Here is a 12,794-nt window from a genome sequence, read left to right on the forward strand (position 1 = left end):
GGTGGTATGTTGAGTTTCAGGTGCAGTTTCTGCAAGACACACATCTAAAATTATATGTAGAATGTTAAATGTCTCTCTTTAAGGTTTTTTTATTAGTGCTCTTATTGCAGTTGGAGGAATTGCCAAATACTATTTGGAAATATGCACAGAGGATCCAGAATGCTCTATTTTTAGTTACCTCCTAAATTGAAAAGGCGCTGGTTTTCAAGAGATGTGATCTGAGGCCACGCTAATGTCATCAGGAGTAGCCAAGTTTGTGTTAGAATCCCTGACGTGGAGATTTTAATGTGCAGTTGCCTGGAAGAGAACCAGATCCCAAAGGCTAATTTAAGAATGGTGTCAGAAGGCATTTCCCCTTCAATTTATTCACAATTACAGAATTAAATTAGATTTTAAATCCCAGCCTCTATGCAGAATGAACTAGCCATTTAGACTAAAAAATAAGTCATAGTGATAGCTGGGAATTGTCACATGGCAGGATGTTGAAACTGAGAAGAGACTTGTAAAGCCTTGAAATTAGTTTACAGTCAAAAATTGAGTTTAATGTTTATTAATACCTACTGCTTGTGTATCCTTGGATGATTATGAAATAGACTCAGGCAACCCCTGGAGCAGTCACACTGTATCCTGGCAGAGATACAGCCATTGCTTTTTGTTTTGCAGCTATCATGGGTTTTGTCTTGCTGTCAGATAGTGGCAGTCACACCATCTCACAGTGAGCAGCATATGCAGAGGATCAGGTAGTAGAAGGGAGAGAGCCTACATGCAAACAAGTCAGGGAAATAGGAACCTACCCTAAGCATGTCAGTCATTCATAGCCAACTGCAGGGTGTGGGCTTGGGTAGTAAGGGACCTGTGCTCAAATTGTGTGCTTAATTTGAGTGCTAAATTTGAGGCTGCATGGGTAAGGTCTGCAGGGTGGAGCCTCATCATTCTTCATACATTTTTCATTTATTGTTTCTTTGTATTTTTCTCTAATGGCTGCAACTTTGGCCTTTATTTTCGAAATAAAGGCACCTCAATAGGGCCTGATCCTGAGAGATGCTGCGCACCCAGAAATCAGTGGGATGTCACTCGGAGCTGTGAACCATACTCTGCACTTTGCAGGAGTTGGCAGCGAGCAAGAGAGGGTGCAGCAGGCACACCTGCAAAAATCTTCCTTTGTGTATGCCAGATAAACTATTGCATATGCAGAATTTGGGCATTTATTGCAAATAACCAATTTTCTACATGCAAATTACTTTTTAATGATTTGTAACAGGTACATTTGCAGGCATACCTCTTGCACTCTACTTTGAAATGTTGGCTTGAGGGCTTCAAATGATATTTGACAGAGTGAGTCATTTTTTGCAGATTTGGTTGTATGAGAAAACAGAGTACCATAAAAGTTTAATTAAATGCAACCTTTGGGAGTTCATTTGAACTGATTATGGACAGAGAGTTTTCCCTCTCAATTTAGATATAGATAAAAATCTCGCTCTCCTAAGAATGAGTGGTATTGTCTGGGGCTAATGGGTACTGAACTCAATCTTTATCATGATTGCCAGTAATAAAGCAAAAAGTCTCCACACTGAGGTAATATTATGCGTCTGTGCTTGTAAAACAGCTGCTTTCCAGAGTCCTGGTCTTTTGTCCTCCCAATTCCTGTGGGAGGGAAAGGGTGCTATATATAGGAATGAATGGGATTTGGAAAAAGGGAGGCCTGTTTTAATTGTTTGCTATTGTTCTCTGCCACTCTGCTAATTTCAGAGCTGCAAGCACAGGGAGGGGCAATTGTTTAGATTAGGAAGTAGTCTGAGGTGTAACATTTATCCTCCTGTTTCTAGGGAGACTGTCAGACTCGGGAGGAAGCTGTCGCACTGGGTGTTGGACTCTGCAATAATGGCTTCATGCATCATGGTAATGTATCAATAACCCATCTCATAGCCAATTAACAGAGCTCTCACTTCAATCTCGTTAACAAGGGATATCTGCAGACATGCTGATATACAAACAGCTGCAGAGGTCCCAGCAGGATCTATCTGAAATGCAGCTATGGGGAATACTGCAGGCACTGAGCCTATTCAGGATGTCTGGGGTAATAGCTCCCCCATAGGGTCCCCGCGTTGATGATACAACGAGGAGTCCGGTGGCACCTTAAAGACTAACAGATTTATTTGGGCAATAATCTGTTAGTCTTTAAGGTGCGACTGGACTCCTTGTTGTGTTTGTGGATACAGACTAACACGGCTACCCCCTGGTACTTGACACGTTGATGATGTTCATGGTAAGCACTGCAGCGCCTAGCCAATTTAGAGGGGAGATATTTTTCTCACCATGTGTTTCAGTGCCAAGTCTGGGCCATCGGAAATGCTGCACATGCTAAGTGCAGTCCTGAGATGTACTTCAGTGGGTTTCAGGAATGACATGACATGCCCTGGTCTAACCTGTGCTGAATCTCCAAATACTAGGCTGAGCTATTCTAAAGGAATTGCCAAATTGCTCAGTCCAGTTCCTGCTTCTTGGAGCTGCCTTGTCAGCCCTCAGAGCTGAGCTGCTGGAGCTGCCAGATTCTCAAGCTCAGCCCTGTGTTTTGAGGTCGGCCCTGCTCTTTAATTTCTCGTGGCTATTTTAGATTGTTTCTGCACTCCCACAGCAGTATAGATTTGCTCTAGAATAAAAGCACCGGCTGTTTACTGACCCCACATTCTGCCATCTCCCATGTCCTCGTAGTAATCATGATGCGGCATGTGGGAAACCCTGCTGAAATATCAAAAAACCCCAGTGCAATATAAGAGTAGCAATTAGTGAGGGAATGTAAAGGAGCATCACTATAATTCCTGCCCCAAAATGACAAGGTACCATCTCTCCAATGGGCATTTTAGATGGGCAAAGCCAATGGAAATTCACATTGGAGGTAAAAGCATGGATTCTGAGAATTTGTAGCCATTTGGGGCTTTAGAGTTTGAATTAAATTCTCTGCCCCCACTGCCTATCCCTGAAAAGACACTGTAGCAAGCACAGCCTGTCCCCGGAGTCTAACTGCTAACCTCAGTTTATGGAACTGGGAGAACTCACCATATGGAAACTCACTAGCATGTTCACTCTCGCTCAATTCAGCCAGCAGCTATGGCCACACTCAGGAAACCTGAAGAAAGAGGGATGGGAGGGTCAGATTGTGATACACTTATTCACATTGCATAGTCCCTTACTTCTCAAAGAGCCCCAGTGATCCTTTCACAGCAAGGTCCTACTCCACATGAGCAAGTGTCTCAGAATATGGCCCATCATGAAAAGGAGACAAGTGATGAGCAATCCCCAGGGAAGCCGAGGGTCCAAACTTTCTTCCCTGCCCTCCAGCCTGGTGATTGGGTGCACGGAGACCTGAGCTCAGAGCTGGAAAATGTACATTGTAGAGCCCCCATCTCTGGCAGACCATCAGGGAGTGCCCCAGCCAACAGCTGGATTTTAGGATACATTGCCTTGTGACAACTGCAGGCTTTTAAATATAGCTATATTCTATACATATATAAATGAAATGGCTGCAAAAATGTTCAAGAAATGTTCCCGGAAAAGGTGAGTCAGGGACTGGAGAGGAGGAGTGTGGAGAGCACCCAGTATTGCTGCTCTGGACCAGATCAGAGGCTACCTGTAGGTTTCTCTGCTGTGTTTACCCATAGGCTTTAATGAGAACCACCCTTGACATGGCCCCAGAAGATGAAACAGATATTAGGAAACAGACACCACAGCCAAACTGGTTCTGCAGATCCCTGCCAGACAAGTGATTAAAAAAGCTGCTGAAGGAAAGAGACTCTGTTGAGAAGTTAATTTACTTCTGAGGCCATTTTTTGTTGTGTGGAGCTGACCGGCCTTTGGAAGCCTCACAATGGGCCTGTGTTTACAGATGGGAATTTCTCCAGCTAGTGGCTGAAAAAGCAGCCACTGCATCCTCCCTTGAGTATTTCAGATTCTGCACCAACAGCATGAAAAGGTGCCCCATATCTCACTGCAGGGAGAAGCACATTGAATATGAATAAGCAGGAGCCATGGGGATTGGGCATGGTCTTAAAGCTGTAGGGATAGGGATCATGGGGCCCAGCATGGAACTCTTTGGGCACTAACACCCGGATTTACTCTGGTTTATAAAGCTGTTGTTAAACACGTACAACAGCCTTTCTCTCTCAGAGCCATATGGTCGAACTCCACTCCCATTTTCAGCTCTCCTATCCATTCTTAATACCTTCATTTCACATACGCTCTGAACCACTTTGTGTGGACTCCCTTAATATCCCTCTAACAAGCAGTTCAAGAGCAATATTGTTCCCAGAGCTGTGAACCTGCCCATTGTCTTCCTCCATGATGCTGATGCCAAGACAGGGAAATAAACAAATCACATCCATATGTGTTTCAGCTCCATTAGACAAACTGCCAAAGATAAATCAGCATTTGACCGATGAAGAAATGCTAATTCAGTGGGGAAGTAATATTTACTTTCCAGGTTCCAAGTGGTGTTTCCAGAGATGAGACCTATATGAACCAACCATAATACATACCTGTCTAATGCTTGATAATATACTACATAGCACCTTTCTTCTAAGAGGACCCGATGGGCATTACACATGCATCAGAAGCATGGGTGTAGTTTGGGGGTGTCAGAGAGGGCATTGCCCTCCCAAACTGCAAGCCTCAGGTAGGTGTTGAATTTGCCTCTGCCCCCCACACGCAGCCACATTGGCCTGACTGGAGCTGACCCCCAAATATAGAAGTCAGACCATGCCTATGATCAGAAGAACTGAAGATCAGACCAAGATCCACCATGCAGCTTGGAGAGGTGTGCCCAAAGTGTGCTAACTAAATGACTGGCTGGAATTGGGGGTCAGGATTTTGTTTGATCTTTGCTTTTGTAAAGGTTGGAGGAATATTTTTAGATTTCCTTCTAACTTGCACTCTCTCTGTCCATATGTATGTGTGTGTGTCTTCCACCTTTTGGTTTTCAGTCCTGGAGAAGAGCGAATTCAAGGATGAATCCCAATATTTCCGTTTTTATGCTGATGAGGAGATGGAGGGTACAAGTTTCAAGAGCAAGCAGCTGCATAATGACTTCAAGCTCGTTGAAAACATCCTAGCAAAGCTCCTGCTGGTAAGACGGAGCTGGTCTGGTGTTTGTTTCACATAAAGCATTGTGTGATCTTTAGCTTTCTAAGAGACTAAATTTATACCACAGTATAGTAGAAAAAAAAAACAGGGTGGGAAATTATAGACAGCAGCTGACTGATTCACTGTGGGACTTCTTTTTCTTGAGAGACAAGATGGGGGAGGTAGATTCAAAAGGAGGCCTTGCATCAAATGGACTGAAGTTAAACACTGAGTGACATATACAACATAGTAAAGGTACTTAGGTAAAAGTCAGGTAATTCTCCAAGATTCATGTTTTTTAGGAGTCACCATCAGAGTGATTGCAAATAGCTTCAGGCTGGATTCCTGTCCAGTTCAACTCTCAGTTCCAATATCGTGGAAACCATTTTCCAGGCAACAATATTGTTCTCCACGTTGACTGCCCTTCAACTAGTTATTTCCCATGATTCCCAGTCTGTTAAATACCATCACACTCTTGACTGCATATGGACTGCTATAAACCTTGTTTGGACTTGGATGTCATTTGTCCAGAAAACCTCATTTACTGCCAGTGGCCCAGAGTCCATCCTCCTCTCCTGTTGAGCATTGGCAGAATGCAGGAGCAGAAAGCCCAGGTCAGTAACAACAAAACAGCTTTGCTGGAAAAGATCCTGAGGCCCATTAAAGGAGGGAAGAGTTTTCCTGGTGGAGGGCCAAAACTGTACCCTCCCTGCTGCAGGGAGATCATTCAGTGTTTGTCTTAATGGCTAATTGTTATATTTAAAGCACCATACATACCATACCTCCTTCTCCCTAAAAATCATTCACCTGCGCAGCCAGTGCTAGTAAACTGTGTGTCTCTATTCATCCTCCTATAAAGTCATTTGATACAAAGAAGCTGCTAAAGGAATAATTTACTTAACTTGCCAAGAACTTACACTCTGGGCTTGATTCCTGCATTTTGCAAAGCACTCAGAGATCATTTTCATATTCACTCATAGGGAATTGTCATCACTCAAGCAGCTTTGATTTTCTTCCCTGTGGACAGAGGTCCCCTTTTTGGGGAAACAGATTAACCAGCATACATCTTCCATTTTTCTTCCCCCTTATTTAAAAGTTCAAGTGTCTAACAACAGCATTATTTCTACCCCTGAAATAAGGAAGCCTTTTAAAGGTCAGCAGTAGACCTGGTTGAGCCTACTTTCTGCTAATGTGTTGGGTGTTTATTAGCATTCACCAAAGAGAATAAATTTCAACCTCTTGGGCTGTTCACTTTGTCTGTTTCCTGTCGATTACAAGTAGTGTATGACTGAGCACCAAAGTGACATCTGCTCCTTGACTGGGTAACTGAAAGATTTAAAACAGGAGAAATACTTATTACATTACTGTTACTGTAGTTCCTAAACAATTGTCATTGTGTTAGGCACAAACACAATCCCCTCCCAAAGAGCTAACAGTTGAAAATGAATGATGAATGATGCATAGCAAATAACAAACAGCACGCTTCTTGGTACAGATTTTCAGATTAATAATTATTTGTGCTAAAATTCTGCGCTTCATTGCTATTTACACAAACAAACCAAGAGCTTCCTGAATACTTGTGAAGTAGAAGATCCCACAGATACAAGCACTGGAAATGCATCACATTATTCATGATGACATTCATGCCTCCTTTTTTTAGTTAGCAATAAAGAGCTGCTGGAATCCTTGTGCTTCTCTGCCTGCAGAACATCTCCACCTTGCTCCTCAGGGCTCCCTGTAAGCCACATTGTAGTTAGGGTAACACAGCCTCCGATCTGCTGGATTTTGTACTGTATCTCTGCAGTGTAACCTGTGTTGCCCACGGGGAACCAATTCAACTCACTTACCAACTGGTGCTAGGTTTTTCCCCCTTTCCCTGTCTTGGACAACCTTGCACTGTAAGGGGAGAAACAACAAGAGCTTTCTGGCCAATGAAAATCACAAATGCCAAAGGAAAGTGATTCCAGGCTGGAAAAAAATGCACTTCAAACAAAGTTTGATATTCATTTATTTATGCAGTTGTTTTTGATTTATGGACATAAATCTTGACATGCTGAAAAAATACACAAAATTCTTTGCATAGTTCAGAAAGAATTAAGGCTTCTGACTGCCTCCAGCTACAGGGATTGTGTCCGTGTTGCAGCATTCCCCTGTTAACTTTTGATCTACTCATCAGGCCCAGCACTTGAAGAATCAAATCTCAGACAGACAAATGTGCTTGTGGAGATGGACATCCATTAAGGATCCGCCAGAAGTTTCAGACTCACTGTTCTGTCTGTCAGTAGGGGACACCAACTGAGTCAGGATCATTTGTCTGATCTTAAATGAAAGGTGTCAGAGCTTTTCCTGTCACTGTAGAGATACTGCCTGCAAACATCATGGGGAACAGCTTCTAAAGCACCTAAGGAGTGCAGTAGCCTAAGTCCCATTTTTCAAAAGGACCTACGTCATTCAGGAGCCGAGCCACCACTGAAAGTCAATACCAACATTACTGCCTTCTGGCATTGTAGGTGTTTTGGAGAAAGGTGGCATCTAGTGGTCTGAGCACAAGAATGAGGAATACACCTGTGTGCTAATCTAGTTTCTATGGCCTGGTCCACACTACAGCATTAAATCGATTTAAACAGCGTTAAATCGATTTAACCCTGTAACCGTCCACACTACAAGGCACTTTAAATCGATTTTAAGGGCTCTTAAAATCGATTTCTGTACTCCTCCCCAACGAGAGGAGTAACCCTAAAATCGATATTACTATATCGATTTAGGGTTAGTGTGGACGGAAATCGAAGTTATTGTCTCATTCTTTTACTGAGCTACCCACAGTGCACCACTCCGGAAATCGATGGTAGCCTTAAGCAAGTCACTTAAACACGCTGTGCCTCAGTTTCCCCATCTGCAAAATGAGGATAATACTTACCTGCTATCTCGGTCATATTTAGAAGAGGCTTTGAAACCAAAAGACATTAAATCAAATAATAATTAATAATAATATCATTTTGAACTTACTTTGTATAGTGTAGCACCCTCCCATCCTAGGGTCTCAAGTGTAGGTACTAGATAGCATTATAACTCATTCATGTTTATCACTGCAATTTTAGAAGAGCCATTTTAAGGCAGCCCCCTTACATGTGCTGATAAAACTATGGAATTGCAAAACACATTTCTCTTATTCAGAGATTAAATAGTGACTTGCATTGTTAAAATAAAGTCCTGCTCACTCTCTAATAAAATCTCTTCACTGTTTACTCATTCCAGGGGAATTATCCTTATGTTTTGTGCTAATATAAAATGACCAAATTCTGCACAGCTTCTGCAAGAGAGAGGCTGTCTCATTACCTTTCATTAGTCTAGCCTCCCAAAGGCTATTCAGGCTTGAGAATTCAAAATCATTGATTAAAAACACCCTCAGGAACAGAGTCACTAATGAGAGTCTGTCCCAGAGGGATCTCTGAACTCCCAAGGAGTTGGGCTGGCAAGTCAATAGCAAGAGGCATCTGCCATCCAGGTGTAGCCAGAGGCCATGATAAGGGTATTTTTGAGTGGATTTGGCCACTAAAAACCCCAGCAAACACTGAAGTGAAAACAAGTCTCTCTTATATTGTAAATCTTCCATTGTTCAGTTATTCAGAATGTTCAGTTCACGGTGGAGGTCACGGATCAAAAGGATCTTGGTTTTTGTTGTGTTTTATTTTTTGTGTTTAGTGATTGGTGAAATGTAACACCAAAGACTGTAGTGGCTCAAAGGCTTCCTTGGCAAGGCTTATAGCAGAGCTGGGTTTATGCTGCAAATGTTTTCCCCACTAGGGTATGTCTGAAGTTTTCAATTAATTCACTTCAACCATGTTCACACTCTCTGTTGAGTTGGATTTCCACAATCACGCAATCAAGTTTTACTCATGTGTGTCGTTAGGAGGATTGAATTTAAGATCACACACTTAGGTCAGTATGCATGCAAGGAGCACAATGAATACATCTGAGGAACACCTAAAAATACAGTCATTGGGCCAAATTCTGAAAACTGGAACAAAGTCTCGGTAAAAGAGATTTGCCCTGAGGAAACTGAGCTGAAGTGAAAACACAGCAAATGTGAAGGGGGAAATCTTCAGCCTTTTGCGTGCTTCCAAGCCTTCTGACTACATTGGCACCATCAACCGGCGACTGGACAGTATGTGAGGGGAATAGCAGGTATAACCTTTGCTTCCCTCCCAACACTGGTTTAGCCCATGTGCATTTGTGTACAGAAGATGGCTGAAATAGAGGTTGACCTGGGATAAAGGAAGCCACAAGCTATCCATTTGGTGTTACTGTTTATTCAGACAGACCATACTGCAATCTGATGTCTTGGCCACTGACAACAGTTTAACATGTGTTTTCCATGTTGGGGGAAAGTCCCTTACCAGATGATTGGGCACTTTCATAGTGCAGTAGGGATATAGTTCCGTGTTCACTGAATCATCTCACTCTTTGTTGTCATCATTTTTTAATGTTGGCTTGTGGCCAAGTTCTGCTGGTCCATCAGGGCACAGAGACCCCTTTGATTTCAGTGGGGAGCTGTCCATGGAAATTTGAGGGAGAAACGGATCATTAATGACTTAGATTCTCCTTAGCTTAAAGCTTATACTTTCTGCCTCTCTGTCATATCCCAAATACCCATCTTCACTTCTGCCAAGAGCCATCCATTAAATAGCGTGGCTCTGTCTGGGAAGATCAGCCCTTAAAGAAACAGTCCTCTGTACATATCTATTACACTGATTACATTAAGTAGTGGATCTACAATTTTTTCAGAGCCTGGACCATCTTTTAATAGACACTGTATCATGGACATCGCTCCACCATTCACAGTTATATGACTTCCCTGTGGCACTACAACAATAGTTTATGCGGGAAAGTGTCATACAAGAAATATTTAATTCAGTATTTTTAGCTGCCTTTTAATGGGATTTAGCAGCTAGGAATGAAAGAGGAGCCAGCATCATGTGACCAGCCTGCATTGCATGGAGTACTCTGCAGACCATAGTTGGAAACCTGTGTACGAAAGTGACTAGCAAAACAAAGAGCTATATAACTGTTATGATGGATACTGTAGTGGTAACAAGCTGTTATTGGGGAAGAGTGCAGTCACTAATAAATGGTGATACATGTGCTGGAACTCATATCTCACTTGTTGCAAACAAAGCAGATGTGATAAAAACAAATATAATGGGCTATTTTTAGGATATTTCTTCTCCCTGTGTCCTGGCCAAATTCTATTTGAGGATGTTCTGTCTGTCTAAACTTCCCCTGCAATTTCAATTGAATATTCTTCTTTACATCCTGGACTGTATAATTGTGTGATGCTGCTGTTCAATATTAAGCAGCTGCTGTTTTATACTCCCAAAGTGGCTGCATTTCAGGGGTGACGGAAGTGATTCCTGTATATGGAAAGTCTCTTAATTGCTTTGGGATCCTTTGGGATGAAAGGCTGTTCTGTACTGAAATGCAAAGTATTACTATTTCATTATGTCAAAAACACATCACAGCTTTCTTAAAGTGTTGCATAGCAGCAGATGAAGTGAACACTGACTATAGTTTGCATAAATGTTTATAAAAGGGCTTTGGGATTCTTTGGCTTGAAAAGTGGCATAGAAATGTAGGACTATTAGTTTCATCACCATCACTTTCATTGAAAACAATTCACATTAAAAACTTTACAAACAATTCCGTTTGCTGTCAGTTTTAGAACTGTGAAGGGCATGAAGGTTATTAGAAAATGACAGGGCATGAAAGAGATTTCCATGTGCAATCAGGGTATTTGCATACAAACTAGACAATCAATGGTGCGTAGCTCTTGGCTCTCAGGTTTTGCAAATCAAGACCTCTGTGTACATCTACACAGCAAGCAGCAGCCCACAGCAGTGAATCTCCGAGCTTGGGCTACAGCACAAAAAATAGCAGTGTAGACATTATAGCTTGGGCTGTGAAACCTACACCTCCCCCTAGGCTTCAGAGCCCAAACTCCAGCCTAAGCTGCAATATCTACAGAGCTATTTTTAGCACCGTGGTGCCAGCTCCATGAGCCCGAGTCTGTTGATCTGGGTTTGACACTTGCAGCCGCAGGCTGCTGCTTGCTGTGTAGATGTGCCATGAATGTTCAAGATACCGGGTCATTTTGTTTCACTATCCACATCTGTCAGAAAGCTGAATATGGTCTTGTCATGCCACATGTGAATGTTCAGAATGACCCAAGGTTTTGTTCAGAGTAGTGGTCATGAGTCCCAGAGTGGCAACTTTACCATGTTGTCAGGGAATACAAGGATGGTGAGTTAGTGTTGTTTCCAATAGAGCTCTCTGAAATTACCACTATTCCCCAGCAACCTGCCTCAGCGCTGTTAGTTGATTTTTCTCCCAAAAGGTTAACACTGCATTTGGCTTTAGCTGCGTGACTCCCATTAAAATAAATGGGAATTTTACGGCTGACTCCCCAGTCGGTGCTTTGAAAATGTAGCCCTGAGCACATTTCTCCAACAGGAGAGGAACTGCACAGCCTCTTTTCATGGAAAATGACAAGTTGAATGGGAGAGCTGCCAAAGTAGTTTTCAGTTGAATCCCAAACTTGAGGCAATAATGTACACGTGTTGGGCTGCAACTCATGCCACTTGTAACAGTGCGTGGTCAGAACCTACCTAGCACTGTGCTCATCTTCTGATGAACTCTTTGTACTGAGTATGCGTGAGTAGCATTGTTCTCAAAGCTTTTCGTTAGAAGGAACCACAGCACATTTTCCACTGAATCTTCCCCTGTTGGTGCTTCCCTTTTTATCCGAACATCTCCTGAACAGGTTGTCGTTTTTGTTTCTTTGCAGGTGTTCTAGAGTAGTGAGTTATTTTGCAACTGGAGATTTTGGCTCCTTCAGGGAAGGAAGGTTCTATTTCCATAATCTTCTGCTGTGATGAACCACTAACAGGAGGAAATTGATAAGTTAATGGCATTGACCGTAATAGAAAAAGACTAGTGCTTTTCAGCAGTGTAGAAGTCGGAAGGATCAAGGGAGTAATCTTCTATAATTTTCTTCTCATAGTGGCACGTGTTAGATTATAGGCAGCTTTAATATTCATCTGATTTATTAGATTTATTTCTCTGATTTATCAGATGTGTATTAAACGTGTAAAGTTCACTAAAATGCATGAGGCTTATCTGATGGAATTCAGTACAGAGACTGAAATCACAAGTCATTAAGTTCAATACACTACAGGAGTAACTGATACAGTTTTAGGCTCTGTGTTATGCTGGAGGTTACATTAGATGATCGAATGGACCCTTCTGACTTTCAGATCCATGAATCTATGACAACAGTGACTTAAGACGTGAAAAGCCCAGCTCTGCCTCCTTTCAGCTTGTCAGTTCCTCCAAAACACACGTCCATATCTATAAAACATTACCCTGTGTTCTTTTTGTTTTTAAAGATCTTACCTGGAGAGGACGACTATGGGTTTGACATTGAAGAAAAGAATAAAGCAATCGTGGTCAAGTCTGTTGAGCGAGGATCTCATGCAGAGGTGAGACCTTCTGACAATTATAAACATTTCCCTTTTGGCATTGGGAAGAAGCTTCTTCTTTGAAAAGGCACAGCAATATCCTTTATAAGCCTGTTTCGTGTTAGTGGCAGCTAATAGGAAATTGGGGATCGTCTGTAGTTCCTC

At 42.3% G+C, this 12,794-nt stretch overlaps 1 protein-coding gene across 4 annotated transcripts in view; it reads left to right on the forward strand.

The window, feature by feature from the left end:
- The window catches only part of PREX1 (phosphatidylinositol-3,4,5-trisphosphate dependent Rac exchange factor 1), a 238,754-nt gene that overhangs the window by 170,635 nt on the left and 55,325 nt on the right, over positions 1 to 12,794 (forward strand). For all 4 annotated transcript variants that reach the window (XM_030533287.1, XM_030533286.1, XM_030533285.1 and 1 more), the window contains 3 exons: positions 1,827 to 1,899; positions 4,977 to 5,119; positions 12,558 to 12,650. In XM_030533287.1, the coding sequence (XP_030389147.1) occupies positions 1,827 to 1,899; positions 4,977 to 5,119; positions 12,558 to 12,650 (309 nt within the window). The remainder of the gene's footprint in view (positions 1 to 1,826; positions 1,900 to 4,976; positions 5,120 to 12,557; positions 12,651 to 12,794) is intronic.

Source organism: Gopherus evgoodei, chromosome 14 (genome assembly GCF_007399415.2).
Source record: "Gopherus evgoodei ecotype Sinaloan lineage chromosome 14, rGopEvg1_v1.p, whole genome shotgun sequence".
Taxonomy (NCBI): domain Eukaryota; kingdom Metazoa; phylum Chordata; order Testudines; family Testudinidae; genus Gopherus; species Gopherus evgoodei.